This window comes from Hemicordylus capensis, chromosome 3, assembly GCF_027244095.1.
Source record: "Hemicordylus capensis ecotype Gifberg chromosome 3, rHemCap1.1.pri, whole genome shotgun sequence".
In the NCBI taxonomy this organism is placed as follows: Eukaryota; Metazoa; Chordata; class Lepidosauria; order Squamata; family Cordylidae; genus Hemicordylus; species Hemicordylus capensis.
In genome coordinates, this window is record NC_069659.1 from 26,042,381 (window position 1) to 26,064,978 (window position 22,598).

At 43.2% G+C, this 22,598-nt stretch overlaps 1 protein-coding gene across 4 annotated transcripts; it reads left to right on the forward strand.

Annotated features, from left to right (window-relative positions):
- Positions 1 to 59: 59 nt before the first annotated feature.
- BIRC2 (baculoviral IAP repeat containing 2) lies at positions 60 to 21,454 on the forward strand. Of its 4 annotated transcripts, none has more exons than XM_053307966.1 (9): positions 60 to 203; positions 7,077 to 9,092; positions 9,195 to 9,294; positions 11,799 to 11,877; positions 13,513 to 13,561; positions 14,279 to 14,521; positions 18,656 to 18,907; positions 19,926 to 19,967; positions 20,732 to 21,454. In XM_053307966.1, exons 2-9 carry the CDS (start codon positions 8,177 to 8,179, stop codon positions 20,923 to 20,925), a joined length of 1,875 nt encoding a protein of 624 aa, XP_053163941.1. In that variant the 5' UTR covers positions 60 to 203; positions 7,077 to 8,176; the 3' UTR covers positions 20,926 to 21,454. The 4 variants fall into 4 exon arrangements, with proteins under 4 accessions (XP_053163941.1, XP_053163939.1, XP_053163942.1 ...); XM_053307964.1 differs by having other exon boundaries at positions 71 to 203; positions 8,137 to 9,092; XM_053307967.1 differs by lacking the exon at positions 60 to 203 and adding an exon at positions 413 to 554 and having other exon boundaries at positions 8,137 to 9,092.
- The last annotated feature ends 1,144 nt before the right edge of the window (positions 21,455 to 22,598 follow it).

Here is a 22,598-nt window from a genome sequence, read left to right on the forward strand (position 1 = left end):
TCTGCTATGTGGAGCCGTCCTTCCGCTTTACGCAGACGTCGCCTCTGCAGTCTGGAGAAAGAAAGAAAGAAAGAAAAAAGGCGGGGTGTGGGGGAGGAAGCAGATCACGGTGACCAAACCTCCTCAGCTCAGCCCCCAGCGGTCCAACCACGCATGCGCACCACAACGACGACCGAGGCCGCGGAGCTGCCAGAACCTAAGAGGTAAACTCGTGGGTCAAATGGGTTGGCTTTTTAAAAGCCAAATCTGGCCACCTAGACGAGGGTAGCGGCGGCTTGGGGGCCTGCTAAGGGGGAAAAAAAGCTTCTTTTCTCCTGTTGTGGGGACTGTGCTGTCGGCTGTGGGGAAGGGGAGGAGGCCTTTGTGTGTGTGGAGAAAGAGGAATTCCCGTTCTCGTAGCCCAGGGGGAGGCGGGGCCTCAGAGCGCCCACCCGCGAAACGGGCTCGGGTTTCCCCCCTCCCCGCTCTCACGCCCCCCGCCCCCAAACTGTCGGGATAAAAGAGGGCGAGGAAGAAAGCTCGCCTAGGTCTCCGCGCGCAACTCTGAGGCGTTGGTAAGTTGGGGAGGGGGGCCTGGTGTGGCGAGGGTGATGGGGTGGGGTGGGGTGAGGTGACGGGGACCGACGAAGCATCCATCTCCCCCCCCCCCCGCCCAGCCCAGGCTAACAACGCCCAGGGCTGCGATTGCCGCCGAATTGGGGAGGGGGTTGTAAGGAAGCAGTGCCCTCCCCTCCCCCCCCGCCCCGCCAGCTCTTCATGCGGCAGCGACGAGGGTCTCGTGGCACTTGGCGGGCTAACGAAGGCGTCATTGATCGCCCGGGCTTAGCAGGTGCCACAAGACAGACGGCTACTCGCTGCTGCCTTCCCTGTTGCGACGGCAGCTGCAGCCCGACGCCCCTGGAAGTTGCAGCGGGGGGAGCCCTGTGCTGCTCTGAGGAGGGCGGGCGGGCGGGCTGGCTGGCTGGGGTTTCGGCTTGGGTGGAAAGCCAGCCTTAAGGGAAAGGGGGGGAGAAGAGCTAGGCCCCGTTCTCCCTCCGTAGGATGGACGGACTCTGGTTTTGTTCGAGTTCTGTCTTGGCTGTCCACAGCGGGTACAGCTTACAATGCAGTGACAGATAAACTCTCATGGGTGGCCGTGTTAGTATGCAGTAAAGGCTGGGTCGGTTTGGGAGTAAGCCTCGTCGAGCGTCGTGGAATAGGCGTCTGCAGGCATAGGGTTGGGCTGCCTTGTTGGATGTTTGTAGTGGGCTTTTATGTTGCACCAGTCATGGAAATATGCAGAAATTAAATGCCAGCGTGGTGTAGTGGTTAGAGTGCTGGACTAGGACCAGGGAGAACCGAGTTCAAATTCCCATTCAGCCATGAGACTAGCTGGGTGACACTGGGCCAGTCACTTCTCTCTCAGCCTAACCTACTTCACAGGGTTGTTATGGGGAGAAACTTCAGTATGTAGTACATCGCTCTGGGCTCCTTGGAATGTAAAAATAAATAAATAAAATAAAAGCCCTGATCTTCTTTTAATCTCTTCTGTTAGAGCTGATGGGACTCTTTCGTATGTCTTCTCTCTTGGCTAGGAGTATTTTTAGGACTAGCAATTTAAAACAATAGGATCATAGACACTTCGGAGCAGAGGGAAGCCATGGGGCACAGGATTTTAAAATTTTTATGAACCATTTATATACTGCTTTTCAACAACATAGCAAAAGCTGCATGAAGAGAAAGTGATTTTCCTTTCCCAAAAGGGAGCAGAGTTTTTCTTTTTTTTAAGCAGGAAGGAAGCAGCAGTAACTGCCACAGTAATAGTGATAGCAATAATTTGCTATAACAAATTATTCTCTGGGCTGTTCACAATAAAAAATACAACTAAAAATGCATTAAAAATTAAGAGTTATCACCAAGTGGGGAATATTTGTCAAAATGTGTTTGGGGTTTTTTTGTTCTCCATTTCAGCCAAGTCATATGTGGCTAAAATGGGCATGTGTCAGCAGGTAGGTAACTTTTGTTGACACATTGGATGGTTGGAATCACATAGCAGTCAGTGTTGAGGGTAAAGCCTCAAGAGTGCATGCTCAAGATCTTTAACACACTTCAGCTGTCTCCTTGTTTTTGTAATAAGGTTGTTTAAAAGTTAGCGTAATCCTGATTTGAAAAGTGAAATGTCAGTCCTTTTAGATCACAGTGGTTGTGCTGCAGCCTTTATTGTTTGGATTAAGACAGTTGTCTAGGTGCAGGTTGAGAGAGATACAGTGGCTCTAGTGTCTGAGTATGTGGTTGCCAGGTTAATGTGTTTCTTAAACCAGTACCCCTAGTCTGCATATGCAAGTGTTTCCCCCTCTTAATTCTGCTCAGGCTACATATTCTTGAGAATTCTGTATGATTCAGAAGCTTTGAGTTTTCATTGAGTCAGCCCAGCATGTGATATTACTTATTTCTATTCCAGGGTACTTTAGACCCAGCTGTGCTGCTCTGATTTATTATACACAGTGACATAAAAGTGGAGTGGCATGGCCTGTTGGCTAGGAAAGCTGTATTAAGGGACACATTCAGTGGGGCTGTTGAAGGGGAGAAGAATACACTCAAATGATGTAGTGGCTTTCAAATTTTTTTTACTTTTAAGGAATCGTTCTCTATACTGACTCTGGCACAAAATACATGGGGCAGCTGCTATGTATGTTTGGCATTCCTGAGTTTAAGTGCATCTAAAGCAGGGGTGGGGGATATAAGGGGGAAAAGGCATACAAGCAAGAAGTGCTGAACCTTCTGCATGCCTTGGCTGTCAAATGGTTCTCTCATAGCTGGGCTTCCTTCTATTGAAATTGAGCTGAGGTAAAACAGTGGGGGGATGTGGCTGCAAAAAGGTAGGTGATTTGTGGGGGAAGGTTCAACACACTGCTTGTGTATCTCATTGCTGTAGAAATAGGACCCTTTCACCCTTGTGTATTATATGTGATGGGGAGACTCTGATTTAAACCAAAGTAGCCAGGACTGTCAAATCTAGTTTGAACCTCACCTGCCAGTGAGCGTTTGTATGGGAACCCCAGAGCATTGCTGGAGGTTCTGGAGCATGTTCTTCTAGAGAGCCCACTTGCTTCATGTCAGGCAGGGCTTGACAGATCCCAGCTGCCAGGGAGGCGTGACACCCAGACTAGGATATTCAGAGGCAGAGCTATTTATTAGACTCCTTATTTGTTCCAGGCAGCCCTGTTTCTGTCTTTGTATGGGGAATAATGAGGAGCCCATTTATCCTCCCCCTATAATGTTCATCACTAACTCTGTTAATTTTGTCGTGTCGATTGTCTGGCTTCTACATTTTTGGACTGGCTCCTAGATCAAGACCTGATGTTGGGCACCATCCATTAGGGATGTGCACTGAACCGGCAGGGGGTCTATCTTTAAGAGTGGGGGTGGGTGCACTTACACCTCCCGCTGCTCCCCCCCCCACATCAGCGTCCATGTCTTTCAAAGCCCATGGGGCAGCAGTGTATCTCCCTGCCACTCCGTTGTCTTCCGGATATGACCAGAAGTTGCTGGTGTGCGTCAGCAACTTCCGGTCATATCCGGAAGATGAGGGCAATGGGGGGGGGCAGGGAGGTACGCTGCCACCCCGATGGGCATTAATAAACAGGGATGCTGGTGGGGGAAAAGTGGCAGGGGGGTAAGTGCATCCTCCACCGCTCTTAAAGATAGACCCCTGCCACCTTCGGGCCTCCCCGCTACAGTTCCGTGCACACCTACAGTCCATGCCTGTTGGGACTGACCATTGCTCCATGGGAATGAGAAGACAGTCCAGGAAAATACTCATGGTTTCCTGCAGCTGCACATCGCAGAGGAAGAATGGGTCGTGGTGGGCGGGCTGTCTCTTGGGGAAATGTCTGCCTTTACTGATAAGCTTTCTAAGAATGCCTGGATTTCCCAGAACACTTCAAATAGATTGTCATGAGTTCAAGACATAATTTGTTTATAAAAAGATTCCCAGCCTTTTGGCCTTAAGAATACTTAGAAGTGGATTACAAGCAGTCAATTTACAAACCAGAAAAACATTAAATCATTAGAAATGTTTTTAAAGAACATGGAGAAAACGGAGGCTGCTTTTGATGGGGCAGTTGACTCTAGAGATGGAAGAGAAGATGATGCCCAAATGAATAACTAGGTAGCATTAATTGGCTTGAAAGTTGGATAGAGCCCTCACATTTAGATGCAGGATATCCTTGATTAGCAGATATTAAGAACAAATAAGGGATGGGCAAATACCTTCTTGGATAGCTTGTGGATTTCCAGAAGCTCTCTGAGGTAAAGTGTGCTGTTGAGTCAGTGTCGAGTCCTGGCTACCACAGAGCCTTGTAGTTGTCTTGATAAATATAAAACTTGCCTTATTGGATCAGATCCAGGATCCATTTTATCTGCAATTTTGTTTCAGCCAGCTGGGTACTCATGGGAAGTTCACAAAGAGCACTAGGAACAGTGAACTCTGTCATTCCAATTGCCATGCTTCTCTTCTGGTCACTGTTGATTGTTCCCCTCTTGCTCACCTACATTCCAGGCATATCCCTCATTCATTCCTCCTGCCCCTTGCCCTTGTAGATTCTCTATATCAGACCCTTAATACCTTTGCTTTGGATGTTCCCTTGATGTCTGCAAACCTTGGTGACGTTCCCCCACCCCCACCCCCCACAATGTAAATCTAATAGGTATTTGTTATCATTCTGCTTTTCTGGGCTGCTTCGCTCTTAATAAGCTTGTTTCTGTGGCTTTTAAGTTTATATGCCACTTGCCAGTTAAAGGCTCCTCAAAACTTCCACTGTTGTGTTCTGTGAAGTTCTTGGAAGAGCAGATGTTCCCTTGAAGCATATTGGGAAATACACTAGACAAAATGTCTAGATACATCCCCCCTCCCCCCGCCCCAAGTATAATGTCTGGCACAGGGGACACTCATGGCATAGCCAGGGTGATAAGTTTGCCAGATCTCCTTTATTGTAATTGTTCCTCTTTAGGTGTCAGAGTACACTTCTGATTGCTACTTTGGAGTAGGTCACACGAACTTTGACTGGATCTTCCACTCTATTGACTGGATCTCATTTTGTGTTCTGCATAATTTCTTATATTGCTAGGTCCTTTAGTCTGTCTTTGTTAAAACATTTTCTCTCTCCCTCTCCCTCTCCCTCTCCTTCCCCTCCCCTCCGCTGTACTCTGCTCCAGGGCTTCCCAACCTTGGGTCTTCGGAAGTTGTTGGACAACATCTCCCATTGGCCATTGTGGCTGGGGATGATGGGAGTTGTAGTCCAGCAACATCTGGGGACTCAAAATTGGGAGCCCTTGCTCTGTGCTTGCAGTATTCTGTGTTTCTCCCAATTCTAGCAATATATATTTAACTGCCAAGGTTCCTATTCCATGCACTGATGAAGTGGGTTCTGGTCAGGAGCAGTTTATGCCATAATAAATCTTTTAGTTGTAAGGATCCTGTGAGTGTTACAACAACTTGGCAGACCTGCCCTTTGGAAATGGATTTTTCAAGAGGGATATGGGATAGGGCTTTAGACCGTTGCAGCCCCATAGAACATAAACAGTACCTTCATCTTAGGGTGCTCCTGAACTATAGCATACTACAGAACAGCTGCCACAGACACAAGTGCCACATATTCATGAAATTCTGATCTGATAACATTTGTGCTCACATTTTCTGTGATGTCAGCTACAGAAAGGGTTTGAATGTGTCACAGTGTTGAAATGGTCATGGAATGTGTGGGAGTGAGCAAATCTAAACTAGCTATTCCTGTGCACATCTGCCTACGTTAGGCATTTAAAATAAGCTTTAGCTCACTCATACAGGCGGTTGCAGAGATGTGCTTAATTTAGGGCTGTTAACTGACTTAGCTCATCAGCTGAGATCCGTCTTCCTCTCAATCATTGAACCTATTTACTAACTGCATTTCTGTCTTCCAGTATTTCAGGGGTGCTATTTTCAGACTTCTGAGAGAGTGTGACTTTCTGTTTTAAGTATAGGAACTTTAGATTTATTTATTTTTTTAAAGCTGCAATATGAATAAGCGTGCTTATTATGGGGCAATGTACATCTGGGAGTACATGCAGTTTCCTAGATGGAAATTATATTGGTGTAAAAAAAAGTTGCACATTAAGCAACCCTTAAGCTTTTATAAGAACTGAAAAAATCCTCTTGCACACTGAGTAACTAAATTGAATTTTTGGAAGTGTTTGACCTGGAAATTAGGTTCATTCAAATAGGCTACAATATGCTTTGTAATCATGTTGCCATGCTGGTTTCCAAATATTTTTTCATGGCATGACCAATCAGTTTAGCCTGTACCACATAGCCATACCACAGTAGCTAAAGTCAGTGAATATCTCTTTGGCTGAATATCCTGTTCTGTGTATCACTGGGGGTCGCTGCCCTCCTTGGGACTAGTCTCAACATGCATTTGGAGGCTGCCTTGCTTGCACATCAAAATTTACCTCTGGAAGTTGAAAACTTGTAAGCTTCTTATATGCACAAAGTTCCTTGGGGAAGCTTTTACACATTCATCCATTCTGCATTCTAGGGCAGAGGCAGTTGTGTGGAGGAGCTCTCCTTCAGTATTTGACTCTTAGTTCTATGTCTAGGCATTAGATACATTGAATGAAGCACCAGGACAGACTGGTCTGCACAGGAATTACTTGGCCATATGTGGAGTTAGCTTGACCCCTCCTGCTAGTTCACATTTGCCTCTTCTCCCATTTTAACAGGCTGACTTTATTCTCTTCAGAACTGTGAAGTTAATATGAACTGCTCAGGCAGAACTTTAGTACAGTAATGTTCACTGATTTCTTGATGTTTTCAGTGAACATAATGGATATTTTGGGGACTCAATCTTTCATCTTAGTGCTATCCCCTCAAAACTGGTGCCATAGACAAAACCCTTACACTCTACCATAAATATAGCTGTGTAGCATGAAGCTCAAAACTGCATTACCCTTTAACTGTAGCATATAAACCTGTGTGCTTACAAATTCTAAAAATGTACACAGTGTACTTACTTATGATGTTCTTTAAGAAGCTTATTCATCTCTCTCTCTTTATGCAGGTCTTGATAACCCAAAAGCATTGTGCTTATCGCAACTGATATTTACAGTTTCTCTTTGTGGACCTCATATTGCAATATGGCTGCCTAAGCCCCTTGAAAGGGACTAGAGTCTGAAGCCTGGGAGATAGTTCCAAATAAATTATTTTTCTCTAAGAAGTCTTAGTACTTCTTAGAAGTACTTGAATACTATGGCTGGTCATATAGGTTTAGTTAATGAATATAAAAGTTTGGCATTTCCCCCTACAAAGCAGCAACATTCTATTAAATGCAATAGCAATCTAATAGTTAAGCAACCTGGTTAAAATGATTCCATAAGACTTCCCTGAAAATGTAAAAGAATACTCATTCAGGACTGTTCAAAGCTTGTTGATGTCCAGAGCAGGTTTGTAGTGGTTGACAGATATCATTCTTGCCTTGACATTCACACAGCTTTATTGCTGTCTTTGGTGCAAGGCAAAAACACTGACATCTTGAATGCAAATGGTTTTGCATATCTTGAAGAGAAACCTCATCCCTACTTGATTTTTTAAAAAGGCTTTTCAGCATATGTACAAAGAAGTTTTACATATGTATAAATACTACATTTTTCTTTAAAGTTTCTTTGATGGCATCTCTAATAAAGTCTTACACTTTTCTGCCCTGTAAGGGTTATAGTTTTAATCCTGTTCTCCGTATTATTAGGGAAACCAATCTTGAATCCTGATCCTAAACTGTTACTTGGACATCCATTGATTTAAGTGGTTTACAAGCTGCATAGTATAATGCAGGCAGTTCCGAACTGCCTACATTGCATTGCACTGCACACCGTGTAAGCCAGTGGGATTTGTGCCATGAATGCATTAGTTTCTTCATTGACACTGACAAAGACTTGCTTTCCTTGAGTGGTGACTAAGGGGCTAATGATGAAAAAGGAAGTGTTGTAACAGTTTGAGAGAATGGATTTTGAAAAGACAGTACATTTCTATTTGATCAAAAGAATTCAAAGTACTGTACTAAATGATGAGATTCTGTAACTTGGATTTTTTAAAAAAACCACCTGCATGTAATGTTTCACTTTCAGGTTCTTATTTTATTATGGCCTGGAAGTTAATCAGACTTGCATGAAACTACCTCCCAGGCTTCAGACTCGTCCCTTACTCCCATCCTGTTTCATTATGAACATAGTGGGAAGCAGCTCTTTCCTGTCTAAACTGAAGAATGGTGATGTGAGTGAACTGAAGTATGACTTGTCATGTGAACTCTACAGGATGTCCACTTTCTCGACTTTCCCTCTGGATGTACCAGTATCAGAAAGAAGCCTTGCACGTGCCGGCTTCTATTACACTGGTGTGAAGGACAAAGTGAAATGTTATAATTGTGGCTTGATGTTGGATAACTGGAAAAAAGGTGATGATGCTCTGGACAAGCATAGACAGCTCTATCCTAGTTGCAGCTTTCTTCAGAGTCTGACTCTGGTGAGCAATCTTGGCCCATCATTTCATTCTGCCTTTGCACCTCTAACTACCTCTGGACTGTCGTCTTCCAATTCCACACCGAAAGCACCAAGTTTGGATCAAGTTGGCTATTTCAGCGGAAGGTTTTCAAGCTTTTCCCAGGATCCAGTGACGTCCAGGGCAGTGGAAGATCTGTCACATTTGAGACCTAAAGCTTTCAATTGTGCAATGAGTTCTGAAGAAGTCAGGCTGCACACTTTCCAGGCATGGCCTCTGCCATTTCTGGCACCATCTGCTTTAGCAAAAGCTGGTTTTTATTATATAGGCCCTGCAGACAAGGTGGCTTGTTTTGCCTGTGGTGGTCAGCTGAGTAACTGGGAGCCAAAGGATAATGCTATGTCTGAACACCGGAGGCACTTTCCAAACTGCCCTTTTGTGGAACAGACCCGAGACCAGCCCAGTTTCACAGTCTCTAATCTGAGCATGCAAACACATGTGGCACGTGTCAACACTTTCAGAAACTGGCCAATCACCATTCCTGTTCAACCACAGCAGATTGCAGATGCTGGCTTCTATTATGTAGGTAAGAAAGCTTATTTTTTCTGATGATTCAAACTCAAGCTTTGCACTTGTCTTTTCCAAATGTCTGTCTCTTAAAATCCTTTTTAACTTCCCCCCCCTAAAGGTCGCAATGATGATGTCAAATGTTTCTGCTGTGATGGTGGACTCAGATGTTGGGAATCTGGGGATGACCCATGGGTGGAGCATGCTAAGTGGTTTCCAAGGTACACTTTGAAATACTTATTAGCACACAGATTATCCAAATGTTGCCATTGTAATTAAAAGACAAAACTGCTCTTGATCTCCAAGACATTCTTAATGAGATCTATGTTCTCTTCTTCAAAGCTTTCTGTTTAAACATAATTCCTTCTGTGTTGGCATGGTAAGTCTTCAGTGTGGCTAGTTAACTTATTCACAGAGACTGATTCAAAAGTGACTTGGTATGATGAATGGGGGCAGGTTAGGAAATGACCCAAAGCCCCTTTAGGCATATAGAACTAGTTACAACCCTGGCCAGTTATTCCAGAATTGTGCTTTTGTAACTAATGGAAACCAATCCAAAGTAAATGTTCTAAAGATTGCAGCATTAATGGCTTCTTCTGTGAAGCAGTACTTTTGTTTAACTGGCATTTTTAAGTGTACAAAGTTCTGGTGTCTTTTGAGAGGTTATGTATGTCATTTTAAAAAAGAGAAGTGGAGGCTGAGATACTTGGCCAAGGCCACCTATGTGCTGATGCCGAACCCAAGATCTAGTCCAACGTCTAACCTTGGACCAGGGCTTGACAAATCCCAGGTGCCAGAGAGCCAAGATGGTGAGAAATTTAATTGTGCCTAGTCCAGGATATTCAGCAGTAGATTTGATACAGAGTTTTTTGTTTGTCCTTGTTTGTTCTAAGGGTACTTGTAAAGGGGGTAAAAAGAAGCTGTTTACCCTCCCAAGTCCAGTAATTTTGAGAAGTATCCATTGAACTGGTTCTTAGAACCAAAGAAAAATGTTTAAGGCCTGCCTTGGACCATGATTTGCTCCAGGTCTACTTAGTTTGTGTGTGGCTTCCCTTTTCAGCCTGAGAGGAAATCTGTGCTTCTGATAATTCTAACCTGTGAAGTGGGCTAAAGATCCTGGGAGCCTGTGTATGAATAAAAGATTGCTTATTCTTTGTGGTCTGCACTAGGGATGTGCACGAAGCAAAGTTTGTGCACAGGTTTGCTGTTGTAGCAGGAAGCTGCATGGAGCGGTGGGGAGCAGATAAGGTCCTACTGTACTACCTTTTAAAGGTGCCACTCCCACTCCCCCAGCAGCACCTCTGGGCACCAAACCTGTGCATGAACCTCTCTTCATGCACATCCCTAGTCTGCATCACATTTACCTTCTGAGTACTATTAAATGGCTTGGAAGTGCAAAGTAATTGGGGAGGTAAAATGGTGAACCTCTAGAGAGTTCAGCTGCATGTGGCTCAGACAGAAACATGTTTCTTGACTTGGTACATAGGCTTTACAGGAGTTAGCATTGTTTCTTAATTTATATAATATATAAAATCCATATTCAAATGTAATCTGTCGAAGATGTAGTCGGCACATACAATTAATTCAGAGATTAAACAAAATACTTTAACTTCCTTCCAAGAGTTAAATATGATTTCTGTGCATCCTCTTTTTCAGTAGTTTCAGATAAGGAAGCTTCTGCAACAGTAATCTAGATAAGATAACTTGGTAAAAACTCATTCCGCATGTGAAGGATTGGTAGTGAACAGAAAATTAAATGCTGCTTCAAAACCTATTGCCTATTTTTAGATGTGGAAAGGAATGACTTTAAAGTTTATATGAAGAAGTGGGAAGGAGACCTCCATCAAACAATATATTAGTTTTGATCTTATTTTTTAAAAAGGCTCTCAATAAACAGTTTAACATTCAAAGAAAACTGCATTAAGGTGACTCCTCAGTGGCATATAATACCTGAAAAAATATTTTAAAAATTGTGTTTGGGAGTTGTAACTGGTTTTATTGATGTGGTGGCAGCATAAGCTCAAAATTTTTGGAAACCTGTTATTCATATAACCTTTTAAAAAGATGAAAAATACCAGTGGATGTTTAACTTGCATTCGTGTTTCCTTGCATTCCAGAAGTAGTTCTGTCCAAATTGTATGCTGTTGCTCTAAAGTTCCAGGCCTGCTTAACTTAGGCCCCCCAGGTGTTTTTGGACTATAACTCCCATAATGCCCAGCCACAGTGGCCAATAGTCAGGGATTATGGGAGTTTTAGGCCAACATCCGCTGTAGGGCCAAAGTTGAGCAGCCATGCTTCTAAACTCTTTGGTTATGTCATGTTTAGTGTTTGCAAGACATTGTAGATTTTAAGCAAGTCCTCCAATTAATGAATAGCTAGATAAATGTGTGGTCTTGCATATTTATTACATTAACTGCATATATGCAACTCAAGTATATTTTAAAGAAAGAATAAAATAGGGGCTCTTGATGTTCAGTTTTTACAGACTGCTTCCTGTTCTAGATAGATTTGAATGACTACATTTAGCATATCTCCAATGTTATGGATGAGTAATTCCTATGTTTGTGTTGTTGCTTTAATTTCTCTGTGTGAAATTAGTTGGCAGATGAAGATTGACATAGTATTTTGAGTCTCCTTTCTTTATGTAGGCATTTGAGGTGATGTACATTTCTCTTGTATACTAGAACTGAAACAGATTTTCTTTCTTTCTTTTCTTTTCTTTTAGGTGTGAATATCTGATCCATGTGAAAGGGCAAGAGTTTGTTCATCAAGTTCAAGCAAGGTTCCCCCATCTTCTCGAACAGGTACTCTTGTTCTTGGTTGGTTGGTTGTGTCGTCGCGTCAGTGTCAACTCCAGGCAACCACAGAGCCCTGTGGTTTTCTTTGGTAGAATACAGGAGGGGTTTACCATTGTCATCTCCCGTGCAGTATGAGATGATGCCTTTCAACACCTTCCTATATCGTTGCTGCCCGATATAGGAATTTCCCATATTCTGGGGAACACACCAGTGGGGATTTGAACCGGCAACCTCCTGCTCCCTAGGCAGGTTACTTCCCTGCTGCTCCACTCCGTTACTACTTTGTTCTTAATGTCAGTGCTCAGGAGTATAGAATTTCCTTCTGCTTTCTTCATGTAACTTTATATAGATATTAAAAAACTAAGTTAAGAACTTAAGAACAGCCCTGCTAGATCAGGCCCAAGGCCCATCTAGTCCAGTATCCTGTTTCACACAGTGGCCCACCAGTTCTCGAGAGAATCTTTAATTTTCTCCCTCCCCCCACCCATTTTCACTTTACTGTGTGTCAGGCATGCTGAGAGTTGCTATAAATAGAGATGTGGCTGAACTGTGTAATGTTGTAATTAAAAGGCCAGAGGACATCGTGATCATTCAGGGAGCATCTGATACTTAGTATGTCACAGTGGAAGCAGTATGCAGTATCACAAGGTGACTGAGGATTGCCCAAGTCTTAAGTCTAATGACTAAATGGCTAGCTGAGCAAGCTGCTTGATATGTTATCTGTGTCGTCTCTTAGTTAATGCTGCCCGTTACCACTGGTCAAGGGATTATGTTGCAGAACATCCCCATGAGCATCTTTATTTACAAGAAACGTTTTTCTTGTTTAACTTCCAGATTCACAGGAGTGACAGCAAAAGTGCTGCTAAGAATGTCTTATGAGACTTCTGAATACTTGTATTTTTTAAAAAGAGTTGTGCAGTTAAATTTTATTGAATACATATAGAAGCTGCTTTTCTGTTGCCATGCTTAAAGCAACTAACAATAAAAATTGCTTAAAGAAATTGCACAAGAGTAACTGTCAGATTGTGGGGTGTGCTTTCATTCTGCTCCCAGCAAATGATTGTGTCATGTGGAGGCTGTCTTTGTGCCCACCCACCCCCGCCACCTTTGCTATTGGCAGCTGCTTTTCTCTTTTGCCAGTAGCAGGCATTGCAAAATCTCTTGCCTTCTCAAACTTTTACTTGTCTTGGGGCAACTCTTCTTGCTTTAGCAGGCAGTATTTAGGGTTGCTGTACACCTTAAGTGGCACAGCAGGGAAATGCCTGACTAACAAGCAGGTTACCGCTTTGAATCCCTGCCGGTACTATATCGGGCAGTAGAGATATAGGAAGATGCTGAAAGGAATAATCTCATATTGTGTGGGAGGAGGCAATGGTAAACCCCTCCTGTATTATACCAAAGAAAACCACAGGGCTCTGTGGGCGCCAGGAGTCGAAATTGACTTGACAGCACACTTTACCTTTACCTATTTATTTAAATTATTCTATCAGCAAAATGTCTCATTGGTCTGGCATTTGGGGTAGAGTTCATCCAGTTGTCTTGGATGGAGGTTTATGCTGTTCGGCAGTCTCTGTGTTTGCCTAAATATTAATACTTAAACTTAGGAAAGAAAAACTTACTTTCTTTTTTCTTTTTTTGTAGCTTCTGTCCTCTTCAGATATACCAGTGGATGAAAATGCTGATCCATCAGGTAAGTCTTCTGACAGCATATGTGATTTTGCTTTGGACGCATAGCACTTGAATATTAAGCTTCTATTTGTTAAATGCTGTGAAACATTTAGTATTCCCAATCTGTTTTTATCAAGTTAGCATGTTACTTCATCATTTTTTCAAAGACCAAGCATTTTAAATGTACGTTCAGCAAGCATTGACAAAATGTTTTCATTCTTTTTGGTTGGTACTTGTCTCAAAATGAGGGGGATTTATATTTGTTCTGTTCTCATTGCCCTGCATGTTTTGGTTTATATTGTATCTGGACACAACTTGATTTCTAGCACCTAAGTCCAACTTCATTTAAATCATACAGGGCCCCCTGGTGGTGAAAAAAGTTGAGAACTGCCCAAGAGATGGAGATGGCTGGAAATGTCATCTTGACAGTTTGCTTTAGATCTTGAAGCTGTTGTTGCTAAGCAATATCATTTATGATTTTCAGCACTGTATTGTTAACCCTAAATGTTTCCTCCTAGCGTAGGAAGCCAGTCCTTTCCTAATTGCCATACCTTAGAAGCTCCATGTAACCACATTTAAAATCGGCATATCAAACCTAATTATGTAGCATTCATCACTGTGAGATACACTTTATTTTCTTACATGCAGTTGGATGCACTAATGGTATTTTCTTCAAAATCTATATGGATTGAATATTTCATTAACGTAACATTCTTCCTTTTTTCTTTTCTTTGAGCAGTTGTTCATTTTGAACCTGGTGAACATGCTTCAGAAGATGCAATCATGATGAAGACTCCAGTGGTTGAAGCTGCCTTGGAGATGGGATTCAGCAGAAGACTAATCAAACAGACTGTTCAGAGTAAAATCTTAACAACAGGAGAGAACTATAAGACTATAAGTGATCTTGTGTCTGATCTTGTTAATGCAGAAGATGAAAAGAGGGAAGATGAGAAGGAGGTACAGTTGGAGGAATCAACATCTGGTACGTAAGAGCATTTGTAATACAACCTGGCTTGTTCTTCTTCATACTGACTTCATAATTTTTACTGAGAACAAGGAACTCACAAAAACATGTTAACACTGGTCAAAACATTTGGTTTGCTGTGTTTCAGCTATTTTCTAAAAGATGTGTTGCCAGCTTTGGAGCTACAGAAATGTTTGGAGAGAGAGGTGGTGGCTTAAAAACAACAACCACCAGCTTTCCTACACTGTCCTGGCACTTCTGTGAGTTTTGTTGTTGGCGAGGAGTGTTTCCAAGGAGAAGACATTCCATTTCCCTTCTACAGAAATCTTAGTAGTAGTATATTTTCAACAAATTTTGCAACTTTTTTGCTACTTTTTTTTAAAAAAAAATTCAAAATAGTTTGCATAGGAAAAAAGATGGTTCCCTGTCTCCAAGCTGCTTATAGTCTTAAAAGCACAAGGAAGACACAAGCAACAGTCACTGAGAGGGATGCTGTGCTGGGCTGAATAGGAACATTTGCACTCTCTGAGGTGATTCTCATATTTGCCAAAAAGCAGGCTAAGGGAGCCTAGCCTGCTTTCTGGCGACCGTGAGAACCACTGGGCTCGCAGGTGAGCCCGGTTGCTCTCAAGCGGGTCACCCGCTTAAATAACCCTCCCCTTAGCCCAGGTTAGTGGAGTGAGCGCTCCGCTAACCCGGGCTCTAAGATCATGTGTTGCTGCGGCGCAGCGCTGCACCACGGCAACTCACGAGTAGACCCCTGATTGGGAGGCTAAAAAGCAATCTCCTGGCTCAGGGGGTCTCTCCAGGATGCCCTGCGCGCTCGCAGGATTCTATGGTCAATTGTATTGAGCCACCGAGAGATCAAAAAGGTCCAATAGTCACACTCGCTTTGTCAGTTCCCCATTGGAGATTATCCAAAGCAGCCTCTTACCACCCCATAGCCTGCCCAAAAATCAGTTTGAAATTAGTCTAGATAATCAGTTTCCTCCGAGACTGCCTGGAGCTGGGAGGCCACCACTCTTTCAATTACCTTGCCCAACCAGGGAAGGTTGGAGACATGCCTATAGTTGCTAACTCTGAGGAATCCAATGCAGGCTTCTTCAGAAGAGATCTAATGATTGCCTCCTTAAAACAAGAAGGCATCCTGCTTTCGCTTAGAGAAGCATTTATAATATCTACCTGTACTTCTACAACAACCACCCCTGCCAGATAGTATAAGCCATGTTGGATAATGGTCAAGAGAACAGGTGGTAGGCTGCAACATTCTAAGCAGCCTATCTACATCATCAGGAGTCACAAAATGAAACTGATCCAGCCTGACCACATAAGAGGAGTTGCTGGGCACCTCCACATTAGACTCTGCAATAACTGTAGGGTCCGAATCAAAGTTGGCCCGAATACAAGAGATTTTATCCACAAAAAACTCATTAAAACCATCACAGTGGCTCCAAATTCTGATTCAAGGGAGGAGGGGCATGTACTAGCCCTCTCACAGCCCTGAACAACTCTGCTAGACTGGAGTTTGAGGATACAATATGGGCAGAAAAGAATAGCTTCTTTGCTGCACAAATTGCCTGAGAATTTGAGATCTTCACATTCTCTCTGTGTTGTAATCAGTTGAATTTGAGTTGAATCTTTTTGCTGCTTCAGCTCCCATAATTCTTCCATATTCAAAGGAGCTAATTTTTCAGCGGCTCAGAGAGGACAATTCGGACCAGTCATGTCTCTACTGTCCTGGTGAGTTTGTTTCAGTCCTCCACCAGGGCATCAACAGGAGCACCAGCAGAAATCCTCCCATCTTCAGGAGCACCACTAAATCCTTCCAAAGCTTCTTGGAATCCTATTGCATCCAATAACCTTTTCAGGCAGACCATGACAATAGGCCCTTCACCCCTGTGGAGGTGAGATGTGATTGTGAGTCCATCCTCACAATAGGGAGTTATTGAAGTAAAGCCTCGAGTAGAGAAAAACTATTGCCAGATGTGACTGGTTGCTCCAGGTCTTCCTGCCCAAACATCTGTAGTTCAGTTTGGTACACACCGATATGTCTGAAGTGCTTTAAAGTAATTGCACAGCAGCCCAGTCACTACACCATTGGGGCTGCCTCTTTGAAGTTGTGCAGTGCAGCAGCCCTGACACGTCTGTAGTATCAATGGGAGCATGTGCATCATGTAGCCCAGGGTGCTTTTCCTCTACAGTTTTATAGGCATACTAGTAAAATGGCTTGCATTTTATTTTGCAAGCCTTCCACTGGTGACGGTGGTTTCGGGGGGTGCGGGCAGGGCAGGGGAAAATACCTGTAAACAATGGCAGACATCACTGCTGGTGGCACCCACCATTTTCAGGTAGGCCGACTTGACCCTCTGCTCAGCTTGCCTCCATGCAGGTATGGCAGCCATTTGAGTGGTCAGCACAACAGTCGAATGCCATGCAGTGCACTCTGATAGCCACCAGAATCCATGGAGGGCAGCTGACCAGCAAGGCTGGGGTGACCTCCCTGCAGGATCCTCCTGGGCTGCTTGTAGGATCCTGAATGCCAATGGTGGAGACATTAGCTGTGTTGCAGGTATTTCCCCTGCCCTCTCTGCCCCCACTGAACTGCGATCACTGTGTGACTCTAGTCTGTTCCTACCTCTATGAGGTCTCATTTTCCCCGGTGGTAGGAGATCCTCAGGAAGGGTTATGAAGTGCGCATGCTCGAGACAGAACTGGACCATGTGACTCTTTGTAGGCGTAGCTACCTCCCCAGTTCCAATTCTGTCTCGCTCGGGACTAGACTACTTTAGAAAGAGCTCCGCTTTTGTCTACCTTCTGGTTCGTTGTATTGTTGTTCGTTCTACTTTTACCTTTCTTGGCAACTTGTCTTTTTCTTTCCACCTCCGTAGTTTGTGCGAGGGTGGGAGGAGAGTCTGCGCTCAATTCGGCTCCAAAATTATTTTGTGTCCAAAATATCTTTTTGATTTCGCATTGGAATTAATTGGCCATACATACAAGATAGCTTTATATTTTTCTGTTTGTTGCATTTTGCCATCGTCCTCATGGACATTGCTCACGCTGAGGAGCTTTTGCAGGGATCAGTGTCGGAGGCTTCGCAGTTGCCACAGCACCTGGGCAACCCGCGGGGAAAACACTCCGCCCTGGCAGTTACTCCCAATGTGACCGTTTCTAATTTTGCCCCGATTTCTGCCGCGCCGGTGGTACAGGCGACGGAGGCTTCGACTTCAGGGCAGGCTCCTGCAAAAGCCTTAAAGAAATCTAAACATTTAGGGGAACAGGCAACTAAAAAGAAAAAGAAGCGCAGGGAGTCCCTTGTCCGAGCGGAGGGACACAAGCGCCTTAGCGAGTGCCTTTTGATTCAAGCGGTGTGCCACTGCTCTAAGCCCAAAGCGTCTGGAAATGGCGCCAAAAGTAAAGAGCTCTGTAAAAAGCTCTCAAAAATGGAAGAGGGCGGCTGGTGCCCGGTGGGCAACTTACCGGCGACTGAACCTTTGCACCTTGAGTGTCTATCGGGGGAGGCACCAGCAGCACCTGCGCCCCTAATTCCCCCGCTTTCAGAGGATCCTACCGGACCGGCTCCTACTTCTGTGGTTTCCAAGTACAGAAGAATAGTAAATCTAGCACATGAGACACTTCAATAAATACAGTTTCTGTTGGTTGCTGTGGACAGTGTTATAGGTGGTTTCTCTTGGTTGCTGCAGACAGTAGAATCATCTGCTTTTTTAGATATATATTTTTAGAATTGTCTGCTGTTTGCTCTTCAACTGATGTCTTCTATTTTCAATTGACCTTTCAGCTGGCTGAAAATAAGCTATCTTAGAATGCCTCATCTTGTAGCTCAATTTCTAACAGTGGTTATACTTGTAATTATCATTTTAATGAAACAAAGACATTTATACTCTTAAATTTAATAAATATGCCGAACGTGCTGATTTGTACATAACACAGTTCAGTCTTGAAGCATAAAATAAGTTTAGGTTTGGTAAGGAAGTAATACTGCTTATTTCAGTTTTTAGTTTCCATGGGCCTTTTTCTGGGTAGGGAAGGCAGTGGAATTTTTTCCTGTAGCTGCAAGATCTGAAAATTGTACAACTAACACTTTAAATGAGTCAGAGACCTGTAATCTAATCTTGTTTCTATTTTATGTATTAGATCTCTCCTTAATCCGAAAGAACCGAATGGCACTATTTCAGCGCTTAACATGTGTGCTTCCTATCCTGGAAAGTTTGTTAGCTTCCAGAGTAATAACTGACCTTGAACACCATGTTATTAAGCAAAAAACCCAGACGTCTCTGCAAGCAAGAGAACTGATTGATACCGTCTTGGTGAAAGGAAATGCAGCTGCAAACATATTCAGAAACTGTTTACAGGAATGTGATCCTGTGTTATACAAAGACTTGTTTGGTGAGTCTACTAGAAAAATGTGCTGGGTAACATTTAAATCACTTTTTTTTTTTTTTTTTTGGAGGGATGGCAGCTCTGGTCTGTTGTGATTCACAACAGTAATGGCTTTTTATGGAGCTAACTTTTATTGATGAGAGAAACATACCAGTGAGCTCTGCAGTGTTTTGTTTAAAACATGTATACCCTGCCCCTCCAGTGCAGTACTTCTCAGAGTGGCTCACAAAATTAGTAAAACAGAATAAATATTTTTTTAAAATAACTAAAATAGGACCAGGTAAAGCCAAATTTAAGAGTTGAAAGCTAGAAAGTTAAAAACAAAACATTTAAAACTCTCTCTAAAAAGATTAGTGTGTTAAAAACCCAGAGAGAGGGAGAAGCACAGTGAAGCTCTTCTGGGAGGGTGTTCCAAGGCTGAAGGCCCACAACTGAAATGACCTTTTCTCTAGCCCCACCAACCAAATCTCAGTCAGTGATAGTGTCATGTCTTATCTGGATTAGGTTAGATGAAGGCTTGCTTGTCTTCATCCAACCCAGTACAACCTCCAAACATCAGTTAAAAACGTCTATCGCCCTGGTCAAGCAATACATTTTCTTCATGCGATACGTGTTGGTTGTCCTAGAGGAAAAACTGCTAATTAGCATGATGATGATGAATATTTATATACCACTTTTCAACAAAAGTCCCAAAGCAGTTTACATAGATATAAATAAATAAATTACTCCATGACCCCAAATGGCTCACAATCTAAAAAAGAAACACAATATAGACACCAGCAGCAGCCACTGGGGAATGCTCTGCTGGGGATGGATTGGGCCAGTTGCTTTCCTCCTGTTAAATAAAGAGAATCACCACTTTTAAAAGGTGCCTCTTTTGTTCATTTAGCAGGGGACAGATTACTGCAGCAGAAAGTCTTACCTTTTTTTGAGAACAGAACTATTGGAGTACTGGTGTTTCTAGACTTTTAGTCACATAGTTGATCTCCCTGGCTAACAGATGGTTTTTAAAATTTATTTTTAGTGGAGAAGAATATGACTTACATTCCAACCGAAGATGTTTCAGGTAAATAATTCCTTAATGTAAACCGGAGCAGCATTTGGATTAATAAAGATGGTTTAAATTAAAAACTGGTATCTGAAAGTTTTAGATATTTCCCGTATAGCAGTGCTGTATTGGGAAGTATGAAACTTTTTCCCATTTCCATCTGCTCTGCAGTTCATTCGATCCAATTTTGAAGCTCCAGTTTCTGAAATATATACTTGGTGTGCTTCAGCTGTTATTAAAAAGTGTACTGGATAGGAAGTGAACGTGGCATGCATTTGGATAGTCACTTTCTCATAATCTAGGGGAGCAAGAAACATGAGCTCCCCCATTCTCCAGAGATGGGTGATTTCCATGTGAATCTGGGCTTCTCCCAGGAGGAAGGAATGCTGCTGACCCATTTCAAATATTGTAAAAATACCATCAAGAAGTAAAGAAATAAGTGCACATGTTTTGCTGCTGCTTGCAACATGTGAAGCAGCCTTTAAACTTGTTTTCTTTTTTATTATTTATTCAATTTCTATACTGCCCTTCCAAAAATGGCTCAGGGCGGCTTACACAGAGGGAACAGTTTTTGAAATTAAGTTCTAAAAATACAGTTCTATCTTTGGGATGTTCACTGGGGAATCTTGGAGTGGGTTCAGTGTTGGAATATGTCTGTATTGGTGAATTCAGGAAAATACAGCTAAGAGGGATTGCAGGGGCAACATGAAGGTGGTGATTGCATTTTTTAAATACCACAGTTCAGGAAGATGTGATATAATAATTGGATTCTTCTTTTGCAGGCCTACCCATGGAAGAACAGCTGAGGCGATTACAAGAAGAGAGAACATGCAAAGTTTGCATGGACAAGGAAGTATCCATTGTCTTCATCCCATGCGGCCATTTAGTGGTGTGTAAAGAATGTGCCCCTTCCCTTCGGAAATGCCCTATATGTAGAGGGACAATCAAAGGCACAGTTCGGACATTTCTTTCATGAAGTCATAAAACATGCAATTTTTTTTGTATGCTTGATTTGCACTCAGGACTTGCTATCTGAAGTGATTGTAACACACAATGCAAGCAGTGCCGCCCAGGATCCTCGCGTGACATAGCAAGAGTTCCTAAGGCATACCTTGTTGGATCACCCATAGTGCCGCAAACGGCTGCTTAGACTGTTAGGCCGGGAAAACGTGCCCTGTTGGTGCCTTGGAACCAAATAGGGTGATCCACTTACCTAGTCTGTTACAGCTGATGATGCACAGAAGTAGTTGCTAACTATTGTGAACTGCTTTGAGAGACCTCCAGTATATTTTTCTAGCTCAGAATATCTTATTATAAATAAAACCACTATATCATAAATATCTATATCATCTATATCTATATAGATGAGATGGCTGTATTTTTGTTACTAACAAAATTCTTGTATTTATTTGAATATATTTGTAGGATGTATATTGAAATAATGTTACAAAAAGCACTAAAATTTAGTGTTTCTGTGAAATAAAACCATCTTAATGGTAAAAGTCTTTGCAAGAAAGTTTCTGGAATTTATTTTTGGCTTTTTAAACATTGCACCGACTATGCCTTTTGAGAATCTGGTACTTTCTAATCTTCTAGCTGACACATTTTCTTGGGTGTGGCAGGGAGATACTTTCTCTAAGCACTTGGTTGTTGAAAACAAACACTTGGATGTTTGGTAAACCTACGTCATGCATCATACAACATGAAATAGGCTGCAGCCCACAAAAGCTTATTTTTAAACAATAAGTGGTCTCTACACGGACTTTAGGCTTATGTTCCATTTGTTTCAGGTATTTGAACTCTAGTGGCCGGAGAGCAACTAGGATTGTTGGAGCGATCTTACCCTCTCTAATTGGGTTTACTTAAGAGCTTTACGTCTCCATCCTAAATGTGCTTCCAGGAAAGCAGCCTTAACTATTTCTACCCATTTTTAAAAAATTATTTTTAAAGCATGAAGTCAGCATTGCCAGTTAGAGCCAGTGGAGTGGATAGTGTGGTTGGCCTTGGACTGCAGAGACCTGGGTTGCTCAATGTATATCTCCCAACCTAACCTGTTCCATTTTGTGAGGTTAACATGAGGTGACCCTCCTGTATGCTCTTTTGAATTCCTTGGAAGAAGGTCAGGATCTTCTTTATAATTATTTCTCTTAGCCAGCCAGTGTGGAAATGTGGCAAGGCAATGCGTGCCGGCGAGGGAGGCACCTGATTGGCTGAGGGCGGGGGGAGAGAGGGGCGGTGGCGGGTGGGTTGAGAGAGGGGCGGTGGTGGGCAGGAGGGAGCAAAAAGCAGCAGTGGTGGGGCCCTTGGCCGCCCGCTGTGGCTCTGTGTGTGGGGAGGAATGGGAGGGGAGGAGGGCTGGAGTGCGAGGGCCGGAGGGAAGGGGAAGAGAGGAGAGACCGGAACAGGAGGAAGAAGGGGGAAACAGCCAGCCCCAAACCCCCGCGGAGATGCTCTGTGCGGGGTTGGCTAGTATACATATAATCAGCAATTGCCTCATATGCTATATATTGCTGATTGGTACTCACTGCCTATACTTTGGCTCGCACACGATGAGTCAGGCTTTCTGAGAAGGAAGTGAGAGATCTACAAGGAAGATGCAACATATGTTGAACAATTAGTAGGGATGTGCACGGAACCGGTTCGGAGGCA

What these genes read in the sequence shown, in the direction of transcription:
- BIRC2 (XM_053307964.1), top strand. Translation starts at nt 154, where the DNA reads ATGCGCACCACAACGACGACCGAGGCCGCGGAGCTGCCAGAACCTAAG. An exon ending in TGCTGGCTTCTATTATGTAG is followed by an intron (nt 9,093 to 9,194) that starts GTAAGAAAGCTT and finishes CCCCCCCTAAAG; the next exon opens with GTCGCAATGATGATGTCAAA. An exon ending in GTTGGAGGAATCAACATCTG is followed by an intron (nt 14,522 to 18,655) that starts GTACGTAAGAGC and finishes TTTATGTATTAG; the next exon opens with ATCTCTCCTTAATCCGAAAG.